Source organism: Ochlerotatus camptorhynchus, unplaced genomic scaffold, assembly GCF_037179485.1.
Source record: "Ochlerotatus camptorhynchus isolate MF236.1 unplaced genomic scaffold, CSIRO-AGI_Acam_v1.1 ptg000111l, whole genome shotgun sequence".
NCBI lineage: Eukaryota > Metazoa > Arthropoda > Insecta > Diptera > Culicidae > Ochlerotatus > Ochlerotatus camptorhynchus.
Window position 1 is genome coordinate 1,539,658 of NW_027040601.1, and position 14,464 is coordinate 1,554,121.

The 14,464-nt window shown below is 38.3% G+C and overlaps 1 protein-coding gene across 1 annotated transcript in view; it reads right to left on the bottom strand.

Annotated features, from left to right (window-relative positions):
- Positions 1–3,196: 3,196 nt before the first annotated feature.
- Positions 3,197–14,464, bottom strand: part of LOC135699494 (neuroguidin) — a 104,798-nt gene continuing 93,530 nt past the window's right edge. The window contains exon 5 of the mRNA XM_065219776.1: positions 3,197–4,765. Coding sequence (XP_065075848.1) covers positions 4,626–4,765 — 140 coding nt within the window. The 3' untranslated portion in view covers positions 3,197–4,625. The remainder of the gene's footprint in view (positions 4,766–14,464) is intronic.

A 14,464-nucleotide genomic window follows, 5' to 3' on the forward strand; every position in this document is an offset into this window, starting at 1 on the left:
AGCACACAAAATGAAAAGTTCGCGACTCATTGTGAGTTTTAGCGAAATTTTCCTGTAGATTTATTAGAGACCCGTTTTTTCCATTCTTTACACAAGGGAAGATAGAACTAGGGCAGTGCGCAAAACAGTGAGTCATTTTGATATGAAGATGAACTGCCATCTGCCTCATCATTCACTGCCTCGTGAGAGTCTGAATGATTCAGAGGTAAACGAGTCACTGACAGCCGAGCACTCAGTCAGTAGCTCCTTCAACACGTTTATTCTTCCGTGATGGTACCCAATATTTGTTTTGAATGACTGAGCGTGCATTTTCTATGGAAAAATGACTCAATTGCATGCTGTGTGAGCGAAGGCAAGCGGTGTGCGTCGCCTGCTCGTGAGTGACTGAATGTTTTTGTTGGCTCTTTCATTGCCTCGTCCTTTACCGTTTGGTACAAACCGTACAAACAGTCTGCACAGAGCAATGGATTGAATAGTGCAGTGCTTTCACACTCAGCCTAGGCAGTCAATAATTTTAAGCTCTGAACTAGGGTTCCTTCCGAGGGGGACGACTCTATCTACGCTGCAGGAAAGATTGTGTTGTGCTGTGGCTAGCTGCTTGCACGCTGAGTAGATAGAAAGAAGATTGATGACGATTCTGAAGATTTCCTGCAAAAAGATGATGCTCGATGCAAGCAGATGCGAGAAATGCAAGAAGATTTTCCGAAGATTGATTCGATAGTGTGAGATTTTTTGAACATCTAAAATTGAGATTTAGATGTGTCGCCCCCCTCGGTTCCTTCCTCCTTTTCGTTTTTCCTATGGCCTTTTATCCCATTTTTTTCCTTTTCAGAAAGCGAGTAATGGCGCTATAACCATAAGCCATATAGGGCTAAGACAAGAGCTAGTGCTCATGTCTAACCATTCGAGGAAAATTGAGCATCATTTAACTTTTTTAGATTAGATGCTCCCAACGCCCAATCATTTATAACAACGGAACGTACGGTACGAGATGTTCACGTTTCATCCATTTATTGGATTCTGAAACATCGTGTTTAAATCTTTGATTTAAACAGGCCCGATGTTTCTGAATCATCTCGCCCCTTAAATGCTGCACAGTAGGCCTGGCCGTTTTGATATATTTTGCGCATCTCTGATGTACAAAATATACCAAATAGACAAGAAAAAGGATGGAGGTATGTCTATCATTTTTCAGGATGCTTTCATGAACTGGCTGTGTTGGTGTTAAATTAGATTAGATGGCTAAGCGACATTTATGTCAAAATACCAAACGCGGTAGAGTTTTTGAAACTGCATCGATTTTTCGGGGAATGTTTCCCTTACCGGCTATTAGGGGAACTTGGGGCAGTTTGGCCACCTTGAGAAAATCATCACTAATGATATGTACCAACTATTGATAGTTGCAAGCCCATTTTACATAATGAATACAAATTGAATAATAAAAGAAAACTTTTGAATCCTATGAAAGAAGATTTGAAAAATGTAACTGAAATAAAATCGTTGGGGTACAATGAGCACCCCATCGGGGTGGTATGAGCGCCCTTGTAAACAACCGGTAAGAATATTATGTTGTATTGAGCTACTTCAAAATGTGATTTCATATGATAAAGTGGATAATGTAATAATGCAAAATTGAAGAATTTTAAGTACAAGATGTTTGAAATATCAGTTTGAAATGCAGATTTAGGTGGAAGGATATGTTTTGAGCCTGAAATGGAAACTTTAGACTAAAAGTCTCTTTTACAAAGTTCTTTCTTATAGTTAGGCCCTCATTTTTATGACAATTAATTCTAGGGTGGTTCTTATTGTCATTGAAATCATAAATCTAACTTTTTTGTTTGAAGGAATTAGGGTATACATTTTTCGGCAACTGAGCTGAGCTAATTTTAAGCAACTTTGTAAAACAGAACTTGTTTGTATCTCTTGAATTGACCGATTTAGAGCTATTTTCTTGAATTGAGTTGGGGTGTCTCTAAAAAAAACAGTTGTTTTGCTCTAGAAATGAAAGCCTAACTATAAGCAACAACTTTGAAGAAGAGACTTTTAGCCTAAAGTTTCAATTTCTGGCTCAAAACATATCCTTCCACCTAAATCTGCATTCTGGAACTACTGTGCAGTGGTGCTCATAATGCCCCGAATGTACGTAAGTAATGTTTATTGAAAACTACAAAAACATCATGTCTCATAAGAAACCAATGACCGTTTATATAGCTGTTTAAGGAATAATAACGATAAGTTATAAGAATCTACTGATAGATCTTATTTTCTGAATCAGAAATCTTATATCATTTTTGACATTTTGAGCTAGTCTAACATTTTTCAAATATTCGCACTAGAGAAAAGTAATGTTTTAAACTAAAATGAAATGAAATGCATAGTTCAAGTACGCTTCAAGCATTTTTTTTTTTTGTAAAACACGTTCAATAACTTGATTTTTAAGCGGGTGGCCATATTGCCCCATTGGCGATATGAAACGTTGGTATCCATTGTCTAATGTCTAATTCATTTCAGTGAGCATCCAGGCCGTAAATCTAACATTATCAAAGCTAAAAATCCCATTGCTCCTAGCAACCAAAGCAGCAAAAAAATCCATACACTCTAACCCTTAAACCACCAATCAGGGGCACCGAAAGGATCATGCTCATTACGTTGCAAAAATAAATTAATATCCCGCAAACCCCCTTTCCCCGCCATAAACGACCAAGCTCGCCAATTGTTTACGACGACGACAACGACTACGATGACGATCCGATAACCATTATCAATAATATATTGGCACAGGATGGCAGGATGCAGGTGCAAACGATTGGGAGGAGGGCACAAATGCACGCAGCCAGCCAGGTAAACCACGCGCAACCGGTCATTTATGTTTGCATCATAAATCAATATTAAATTATTCACGCCCAAATAGGAGTCGGCGGAAGAAAAAAAGTATCCGTGCAAATAGCTATGTAACCCGGTACTGCTGGTAACAATCAATGCTGACTGTGTTTACCGAATCCACCGTCGATGAAGAGCGCTCAAAACCGCATGAAAAAATCAACATTCGATGATTGACTGACGGCTTGTTTGGTTTGGAAATGGAAACTATCACACCATTTAATAATTTAGGTATTCAAATTAAATGAGGGAAATTACCAACCAATAAACGAAAGGAACTTATGATATTATCGAATAATTAAAAAATAAACAAAACTTACCTAAAACTAAAAACGAAACATTTATTGGAAACGAAAACTTAATCAGAAACTAAGCAATAAACAGTTAAATGGAGAAGATCTTAACAGATAAAAAAAAGGGTGATGAATCTTTATGTTCCTAATCTACTTTCTAGATGTCGCGGTATTCCACGACGGCATTCCTGTGTCTGTAATTGTATTTGCATCCCATTCGACTCTGCTTGCATGTACGTATTTTGATTTCATTTCACTGCACAATTGGACGAATTGTATCTGTTTATTCTGGTATTGTTATTATTATTTCATCTGTAGTAACTTTTTTTTTGTTTTGTGGTTGGAATAATATTCAAGTGTTTATCTTCTTTGCTCTTTGCGCGTTCGCTTTGTCATAAAAATGTATCTGATTATGATTATAAATTGTTTCTTTTGTTTAATGCCTTCAATACAACTATTGTGTAATGGTTGTACAAAATAATGCCGTTTCTTTAAATTGTATGTGTGTATTATTTTCTAAACTACCGGGCATCATCTTGCCACCATCGTTTGATCAACAGGTTGCTGATCAGGCGAATTCGGTGTGAGTAAATTATTCCAGGCGATCCCAGCAGCACCACGATTCATGTTTATCTGAGGTTATCTGTTTATACTTGCATTTTGTTTATTTCAACACAAAACTGGTCAACTGAGTGTTATCTGTGTATGTTATCTTGTTTGTCTATAGAAAAAGAATATTTGTTTGTTATAATTCACTATGTAAAAGGCAACAACTGTTTCTGGTTCAGCGAACATCGATCGTTGTTCACTAGTTCTCTTGTTAATGCTTCTTCATATATATGTAACTATGGTTGCACTTAATCGCTATTTGTTTCATACACCGTTAGTATAATATCTTTGTATATATTTGTGGCGCGAAAGGTGGTGCCCGACCGCCGGGAACAATTTTCCTCCCCCATGTGAGCCCAGAGCATTCATGCGTCAATTGGAAGAAACTTGAAAATATTCTCGTATAAATATATCATAAAGGCTCTTGGTGAGTTGTATTTTCATTTAAAAATCAATAATTCTTATTTCAGCAACAGTAACTTGTTGTAAGTTTTCTTATTAGTTTTATTTTCTCATCGTTCTATTTTGTTTCACTTTTGCACATGATCAGTAAACATCATGTACCCACAATGGCTTAATCTAGTTTTTTTTATTGTGATAAACCTTCTAATTAGAATCAAATTAAACGGAACGAAAATCAACGATTGCAAAATTGGAAAACGAACGATAATGGTAAATCAACAGTTCCCAGTTGGTTTCTAGTAAGTTTCAAACATATATAAGCATAGAACATAGATATAAACCTAAATCAATCGAAGAACATACTCGGAGAAAATCATAACCGTTAATCAAGGAAAGAATAAACGTTGAATAGTTTTGTTGTCCAGCACGAACGCCTAGAAATTAACGGAAACGTCTTTTCTTACCGTGCTTTTTACCGCCCTTGGAAGCTTTGCGTTTCTTGCCGGTGGCTTTCGACGACGGATGTTCATCGTCCAGGGCGCTGATGTCACCGAAGCTCGTCAGTTCGTCGCCGAGAGAGCCTATGGGAGAGATAAAAGGGATAAAGGGTGGTCGTTTTAGATGAAAGCTCGAAACACTCAGGAATTGACGATATGGGACATGCGCAATGTGGGAAGCTTGCACTGATGACTTGTGTGGAAGTTTTATTCTTGTTGTATGCAATCGACCAATACAGTCAACTCTTCCTAGCTCGATTCGATATTTTCGGGATTATCGAGTTAGGAAGAATGAAGAACTTTTATGAGAAAAGTAGACAATGAGATTTAGGGTATTTTCGTTTATCGTGATTAAAGAATCGCGAATTTCGTTCTAAATATTTCAAACATTTTTTTTAATAGTTTGAAACTATGCAGTACTTCTCAAAAACTACCCCCGTGGAACAGCTTTTGAAAGACGTCCATACTTTTACTGTAGGGCTTTACTGCCGCTCTTTGAACGTCGGTCCCATAGTCGTTTTCAATGCAAATGGTAGCTAATTATCCATATTTTCATACCCTGGATGAAGTCATCAACGTTATTCTGAAAGTACAGTCAAATTGGTTGTCCCATCCATTACATCAGAAGCAATAGTTCCAAGCAAACTTAAAACGCTGATTTTCGTTATGGGACGGAGCGGTAGTTTACCCCTCATAACTATGTCGAAACAAAGCTTAAGTGATGTACAAATGATTAAATGATACACTGGAGTTGCTTTTTACGCGGGTGATACGTCCCGCGTAAAAAAAACCGCGTAAAAAAAAACCGCGTAAATTCCGGAATCCGCGTAAAAAAAACGCGTAAATTCCGAAATCCGCGTAAAAAAAACCGAGTAAAAAAAGACCGTGTAAGAAAAAATCGCGTAAAAAGCGATATACCGCGTAAATTCTGAAATCCGCGTAAAAAAAAACCAAAATCCGCGTAAAAAAAAACCGCGTAAATTCCGGAATCCGCGTAAAAAAAAACCGCGTAAATTCCGAAACCCGCGTAAAAAAAACCGCGTAAAAAAAACCGTGTAAAAAAAACCGCGTAAAAAGCGACTCCAGTGTACAGTCAAATAATAGACGACCTTTTCAATGATTGCGCAGTTTACGCATTTACAGAGCTGGTAACAATCAATGCTGTCAAAAATAGTGATTTTAGTGACCATGTTGAAGAAATGAATGAGCAAATAGTGACTTATAGTTGTAAGAATAGTGACTAAAAAGTGAGCTAAGAGAAGAAAGTTAGTCGTTCTGATGGCATACCAAATAAATGTTTGTTATTTTAGACTTATTCAATTCGAATCTCAAAAACACTTCAATATGTACGGAACCTTTAAAGGGAAAGATTCAATAGAATGTTTATGGCTAAACATCCAAGAACCTACTACCTAGAACCTGAAAAACCGGAAATCATCAGGGAATTTAATTTTTTTCTGAAAATACGTTTAAGTTTCAGGGAATCTTATCATTACTAGGAAAATTACTCATATATGAAAAAAATAAAGTAAAATCCCTCCAACGATGCTTAAGCATGTAGCCAAAATGACTGATATTACAAAAAATATTTGAAGATACATGTGGTGCTAAAGTATGGAAAAACTTGAATGGAATAATGGGAAGGACAAACCAGGTTTCTAATACTGAGCTCCAATACAAATAATAGATGTAAATCATCGATTAATCTAGAAACTTGTGAAATTTTTAACGATTTTTTTGCAAACATTGGAGCAGAGCTCGCAGCTAATATTCCAAAAAATAATTTGAATCCACTAAGTACTGTTACTCGACTTGAGCGACTCCTGTTTCCACGCTGTCTATTGTCAATATTTTTTTTTCATATGATAGTTAATAGACTTGTAAAATTCTTTAACAAATTTAACGTTTTGTACAAATTCCAATACGGGTTTAGGAAAGGAAGTAGTACTTCTACGGTAATAGTTGAGCTGGTTGATTTTTTATTGAATCAAATTGATAATAAATGTATCGTGGGAGGTCTCTTTTTTTATTATAGTCACTTTAACGCTCTTGGGTCATTCGTGGGAGATTTGAACTCGTGACTTTGGCGTGAGAGGTATGGATGCTAACCACTACGCCGGGGTCGCCCCCTAGGAGGCCTCTTAATTGATTTAAAGAAGACGTTCGATACTCCTAATCCTAATCATAATCATAATATTTTGTTTGCAAAATTAGATTGCTATGGCATACGTGGACTGGCAAATGACATTATTCGTAGTTATTTAAGTGATAGACAACAGTTTGTAGTACTGAAAGATGCACAAAGATCGCACCGGCCAGTAAACGCAGGAGTTCCTCAAGGAAGTAATATTGGGCCCCCTCTTATTTCTGATCTACATCAACGATAATGGAAGATTACCTCTTAATGGAATAGCCAAATTATTTGCGGACGATACAGCACTTTTTTACCCTAATCATGATTCTTTATCGATTGTTTCTTGCATAAACGATGATCTGAAAGTTCTCATGAGATACTTTGATACATATTTACTTTCGTTAAACTTATCCAAGACTATATATGTAGTGTTCCACCCACCAACGAAAAAAAAATCTTCCGCACAATAGCCCGTCAATTGAATCTTAAGTAATAGAAAAGGTATCCAGTTTCAAATACTTAGGTTCGGTGTTAGATCCTACGCTATCTTGGGGTGATCATTAGGGACGTTGCGATACTTAAAAGTATCGATACTTGATTCGATACTAGTATCGAATAACTGATACTGAACAAAGTATCGAATCATTTGGTAAAAAAGCAATGTGATTGAATTTAAATTAAAAGTCCATGTTTAAGATCAATAACGAACAGTTTGTATCATTTTATTAAAAACAAAAGCATTTAAACCAACTAATTGAACCATTCAGCATCATCGACGCTTGCTAGAAATATTAGTTTCTGTAAATATTTTGCTGACAATCGGTTTCTGGTCTCAGTAATTATAGATCCAGCCTTTGAAAAGAGTCGCTCGCATGGAACAGAAGTTGCCATGCTGACCATATGCATCCTAGCCTGCTGATACAGCGCTGGAAAAACTGACTTCATGTCCTCCCAAAAGAACTGTCAATACGCGCGAGAAGCAACGGTGCCGTCAACGTCAACTAAATCGAGTTACTTGTTTTTCCATCCGATTCGATACCGATACCGCGAAACCACGATAAAAGTATCGATATTGGAGAAGTATCGATTGTAAAGTATCGATACTTAATTACTTGGTATCGAAATAAAAGTATCGATACTTAACTGATATCAGTAGTATCGCAACATCTCTAGTGATTATATAGAACACGTCCAAAGGAAAATTTCGTCTCTCTGATCGTGTTAGCAAATTTGTGCCTAGGAGTGCGCTTCTAACGGTTTATCATGGTTATAAAGTCTGGAACGCGCAAAAATTGGTCAACTTCAAATTGGAATATTTCTGTTAAAAATGCATTTAAAAAAAAACTGAAATGCTGCATTTCGAAGTTGAGTGTATATACAATGGTTCCTATGATGAGTGTTCACCAACTGGGGGCAATATCAACACTGCGTCGACACAACCATCGACTACGATGTCCAACCGGGGACGTCCGAAGATGTTGACCGGTGTCTACAAACCATCGAGGAGGCGATTTCCCGGGCCAGGGAGCAACACGTGCCAGTATCCAGACAGGTGAGTAACACTCTGAACCTTGACAACCCTACTCAAAGATCCGTAACACCATTCGTAAGCAGTACCAGCGTACTGGCCTGCCTAACTTGAAGACCAATTGTAATCGATTAACAAAGATCATTCAGGCCAGGATGGTGGATCTCAGAAATAAAGATTATGCTAGTAAGATCCGCTCTCTCCCAGATTGTGCTAAGCACTTCTGGAAACTTACAAACATTCTTAAAAACAAGCCTAGGCCCATTCCACCACTGACCCCACTGGATCGTCCCGGCGACCCAGTGGTTCATCTGATAACTCCTGAAGAGAAGGCTGCCGCGATAGGTCAACAATTCGTCAGCTCCCATAATCTCGGAGAAAACATCGTCAGCCCTCATGAATCTGAGGTTGCTGAAAATGCAACCGATCTTCATCAGATTCCTAACATTTTTCCAGAGGAATCTGAGATTACGGCTGACGAACTGTTGGCCTTTATCAAATCATCTAAAAACATGAAGGCCCCAGGTTTCGACAACTTCCTGAATCTGGAACTCAAACACTTGAGTTCCAGATTCTACAACCATCTGGCACTGATTTTTAATCAGTGCCTCAGACTTGGCTACTTTCCATCGTGTTGGAAGTCAGCTAAAGTGATACCCATCCGGAAACCTGGGAAGGATCCGTCCTCTCCTTCAAGTTATCGACCAATCAGCCTTCTCTCAGGGTTATCAAAACTGTTCGAAAGAGCAGTGTACCACCGGCTCCTAACATCTGCCGAACAAAACAACTTGTTACTCGAGGAACAGTTTGGTTTTCGGAAAGGTCATTCGACCGTCCACCAGCTGACTCGAGTGACAAACATTCTCAGACGGAACAAGTCTGTTTTGAAAACATCTGCCATGGCGTTGTTGGACGTTGAAAAAGCGTTCGACAATGTCTGGCATGATGGCCTGGTGTTCAAATTGCAGCAGTACGGTCTTCCAATCTTCCTAGTGAAGATAATAAACAACTATTTATCAGTCCTGTCTGTCCAAGTATCTCTGAATGGCATCACATCGGATGCTTTCAACATCGGTGCCGGGGTTCCACAAGGAACCATCCTTGGCCCCATCCTATTCAACCTGTTCACCTCCGATATGCCGGCTCTCCCTGATGGTGGATCGTTGTCTCTGTTCGCAGATGACACATCCATCGTCTACAAGGGTAGGGTCATCGGAGCTCTGACTACCAAACTTCAGAGAGGCCTTGACGTCCTGTCTGAATACTTCAACAGCTGGAAGATCCGTATCAACGCGGTTAAGACCCAGGTCATTATCTTTCCCCACTCTAAATCTCCCAGACTTGTTCCGTCGGAGAATAACAAGATCTACCTGAACGGCAAAGGGGTGGAATGGTCCAAAGAGGTCGTGTACCTCGGGCTAACACTAGACAGCAAGCTTCTTTTCAAAAACGAAAACCAAGTGCAACATCTTGATAAGATCGTTGTATCCACTTGCTGTCTATAAACAAATCATCCTTCCTGTAATCGAGTACGGTATGCCAATCTGGGAGAGTTGCGCAAAATGCCATCACCTTAAACTCCCAAGGATCCAAAACAAGATCCTTAGGATGGTCCTAAACAGTCCCCCGCGGACTAGAAATTCTGAGATCCACTTCCTGGCTGGAATTCAAACATTAGAAGAACGGAGAGTATTCATCCTGGAAAGGTTCAGAGACACCTTTCTGAGATCAAATCATCAGATCATACGTGATCTAGCACGTGAGGTTAAGTAATACTCGTAGTTAGGTAGGTTATCACTTTTTTTCAATTCAAATAAAACAAATCCCCAAAGGGGTATTTTGTAAACTAGTTGAAAAACGCAAATATTAAATTAGAATATCAAATTAAACAAAGATGAAGAGCCAGATAGGCTAATTAATTGATATGATAAATCAATGTAGGGGAGAACAGTACATAACGCACCCCCGGGGTAAGACGCACTTTTTCATTTTATTTTGAGTTTTTCTTGGAATTTTAAATCCAATTCTAGGATTTATCATGCAGGATTTTGAGTTCAGATGCTATGCTAGAAGTGCTGCTTGATAAGACAACAAAAAAGTTACTTAAAAGCCATGAAAAACACAAATGAAAGTCAGCTGGTGCGTTCTGCCCAGGGGGTGCGTTGTATACCATTCTCCCCTACTACCATAATCAACAGAAATAAACATAATTTTACTACTACTGAGTGTTCACCGTTTGCTCTCCAGTCTCCAGTTTTCAAAATGACGTCCAGGCAAGAGGAGCAGCGTGTCAAAATGTTGCTCGCGCAGAAGAGAATCCGAGAATCCCGAAGAGTTCGGGAGCGTCTGTCGACCGCCAGGAAGCATGGAAGCGGCGGCAATCGTAATCCGGACGTGGCAGCGACGACGAAGAAGGTGGCGGTGAAATATAAGCGGAATCTTAACCTCTCCATCCGGGACGTCGCTGGCAAGCTCAATGTCTCCCATACTGCTGTGAAGCGGGCCATGAAACGAGCCGGGTTGTCGACGTTTAAGAAGGTGAAGGTGCTCACAAAGTTCGACTGTGTCGTCATGGACGACGAAACTTATGTGAAGGTGGATTTCAAGCAGCTTTCGGGAGAGGAGTTTTATACCGCATCAGGAAAAGGAAAGATGGCTGAAATTTTCAAAACCATCAAACCATCGAAGTTCCCGAAAAAATATCTCGTCTGGCAGGCCATATGCACGTGCGGTCTAAAAAGCGACATTTTCATAACTACGGGAACCATCAATCAAGAGATCTACGTACAGGAGTGCCTGGAAAAGTGGCTGCTAACATTCCTAAAGCAACATAATAGACCTGTGCTGTTCTAGCCGGACTTGGCGGGCTGCCACTATGGGAAAAAGGCAATCGAGTGGTTCGATGCGAATAACGTGGTTGTGGTACCCAAAGACCACAACCCTCCTAACAGCCCAGAACTCCGCCCTAAAGAAAGGTATTGGGCCTCAAACGGAATCTCAAAAAACTAATAAATCTATGCAAAACGAGCAGCAGTTTAAATCTAACTGGCGTTCGGCGGCGAATAATGTCGATGAGACCACTGTGCAAAATTTAATGGAACGAATATTTTTCCTTTAAATATATGAATTGAACTACCAAAACAAAAATAAGAAGATGTTTGTAATATGAATTTTGACTGAAAGAAACTTTTTTTTCCTTGATTTGTTTTCCGTCGATCTTGTTTTCGTGCTGAGCATCAATGCTACCGACGCCAGGAAGGCAGCTCCCACACTTGGACCCTACCTATCAACCCATCAACTCATGAACCGGGGACCAACGGATTTACTTCCCGAAGGAACGCGTGATCAGAGATGTTATGCCTCAGAACATCCCGGCGGCGCCGACTGGGATTGAACCCAGGCCTGCTGGGGTGAGAGATAATCACGTTTACCACTACACCAGCGGCACCGTTGGAAACGATTTTTTGTCGACCAATTTTTGAGAATCATTGTTTGGAGACATGCTTGCAAAGCTTAAATGAAAAAGCTTCAAGTATTGCAAAATCGATGTTTAAAAATCATTTTTCGCCTACCGCAATTGTATTCTACTTTCCAACTTTACACCAACATATCGCACAGTATTCTCCCATTACGTGGCTTGTGTAAATTAGAGTCTAGCTTGTTTATATACGATACGCTAAAAAACCCGAACATGCATCGTAACCTCATCTTACCGATCGCAAATCATGAGCACAACACTCGGTATGCAAATCATTTAATTCGCTCGAGGGCATTTACATGCCTTGGTCAAATACGAATCTCCTTTTCTGGTCCATCTGTATATAACGTACTTCCGGAACGCTTGAAAAACTTGAACAATCGATTGTTATTTAAAACCAGTTTGAAACAACATTACAAAACATATATTAATGCACTTTGACTATATGTTTTAGTATTACTTCTGCGTGAAGTTAACGATTTACATAGTTGAAGATGCTAATTTCAAATAACAGACTAAAGTGGTAATTTTTATACGATAGATGGAGGAGATGAAAGTCTAGAGTTGATAGTTCCGTAAGAGTACGGCAGTGTGAAGATTGTATATAGAAAGTAGATAGCGAGCTAGGACAACTTTTAAGGAAGGCACAAATCAGTTTTTTCATCTCTCTTTACCAAACTCCCCCTTTGGAGAGGGATGGTGAGGGATGGCAATTCTTAGGAAAACTAAAATAAAATTTGAGGAATATTTCAATGGAATTGTGATAAGTATTTTAACTATATTTTTGTGATATTTTTTGAATCATTCAGAGAAGCGTTCCAAGTGAATTTCTGAAATAATTCCATTCAAGTTTCGGGAGAATACGACAGTGGCGTCGCGTCCACATGTGCAACCTGTGCACGACACAGGCGTAAATAATTTAAAAAAAATGCGTTTAGATTTTTAAAGATTTTATGATCACATTATAGCTGTACTTCTTTACTCCAGACCACATGTGACCATGAATACACTATTTTATAGTGTGGTTTAATTAAATCTTCGGCCTTGGTTTGCTTCAAAAAGGATTAAATTCAGTTGGGATGGTCTGCCTAATCCCTAATGCATTGATTTCTAACGATCATGAATCTTCTCTAAAGTTTTAACAATTCACTGAATTGGTCTGGAATATCTCTGCTTTGAGGATATCTGTTTTTTCTTGAAGTTTTTTAGAGCTTTTTTAGCGAGATTAATATCTTTCTTGAAGTTCTCGAATCTTCTCTAAAGTGTTTGCAGTTCTCATGAAGCTTGTTGTACTACTCTGAATTTAATTGAACTGTCTTAAAAATGTGTATACCTCAATAATTTTCTTAACACTCTAAAGTTCTCTGGAAATCTAGGAGCTTATTGAAATTTCCCGTTTATTTAGTGAAACTAATGGAACTGTATTCCCATGCAATTCCCTTTCTTTTTGGAGCTTAACTAAACTTATTTGAGGGGGGGGGGGCGAAATGACCATAAAAGTTTCTGAAGTTCTCGGATCTTCCCTTAAGTTCCATAAACTTTTATGAAGTTTTTGAAATGTTTCTGAAGACCTCTGTACTTCTGTGAAGTTTTCGAAGTTATTCTGAAATTTTAGGAACTTCTTTAAGCTTCCGCATATGATTTTCATTAAAGTTCTCAAGATTTGTCTGAAGTTCAAATTATCGAAACTAATTCATAGCTTCTTCAATAGTCTAGAGTTTCCTGATGTTTTTAAAACTGCCCAAAATATTACTGGAATTTTACTGGAATTGATTTAATTGCCTTTAAGTTCTGCAATTTTCCTTAAGTCTTATAAAGTTTAAAAATGCTCACGGAACTTTGCCGCGTACATCGTACGGGTTAGGCAAAAAGGTGTGCGTTTGACTTTGTACTGTTGTATTAATGGCCCTTCGCTCATTTTCAACTTCTATTCAATTTTCATACTGCCATAAAAACACTTTGAATGCTGAAAACACTAATTTTCCCTGGAACGCCTGGACATCCCAGAAGTTTTCTATGCTTTCATTAAATTACACTATTTTTTTTAAATAATTCTCTGAAGCTTCTAAAATTTTCGAATCAATCATAGAATTCTCGGAACATCCAATAATTCTAAGGAACTCCTTGTAAGTCGCTGCAAATTTCCTTTAGGTAATGTGATTTTCCTGATGTTATCTGATCGTCCTTGAAGTACTCGAAATTTCACTGAATATAATTAAGCAATCTAAAAGTATCTAAATTTTTTAGAAGTTCTCTGGAATTTATTTAGATTTTCTAGCCTTTTTTTATTAATGGAACTTCTTTGATGTTCTCTAATCAACTTTTCGATTTTTTAGATCTTGAAATTTCTATGATAACACCCTTGAAATACTCCCACATTTTCCGGATGTTCATATAATTGTTATTGCGTTCCATAAATTTTCTCTGAGCAAACCAAAGTTTCCGGAGATTCCGGTTTCTGCAATTTCTTGAAATTTATTGAACTGCCCTTTAATTCTCTGATCTGTCTTGATGTTCTCGGAGCTTTCCTAAAACTATCAACTTTCGGTTCTGCTTTAAAATAAATGGAATTCTTGTTAATACCTTCAAACTTCCCTGGAATTCTCTGGATTTCTGTGAATTTCCTTAAATATTTCTGAAGTT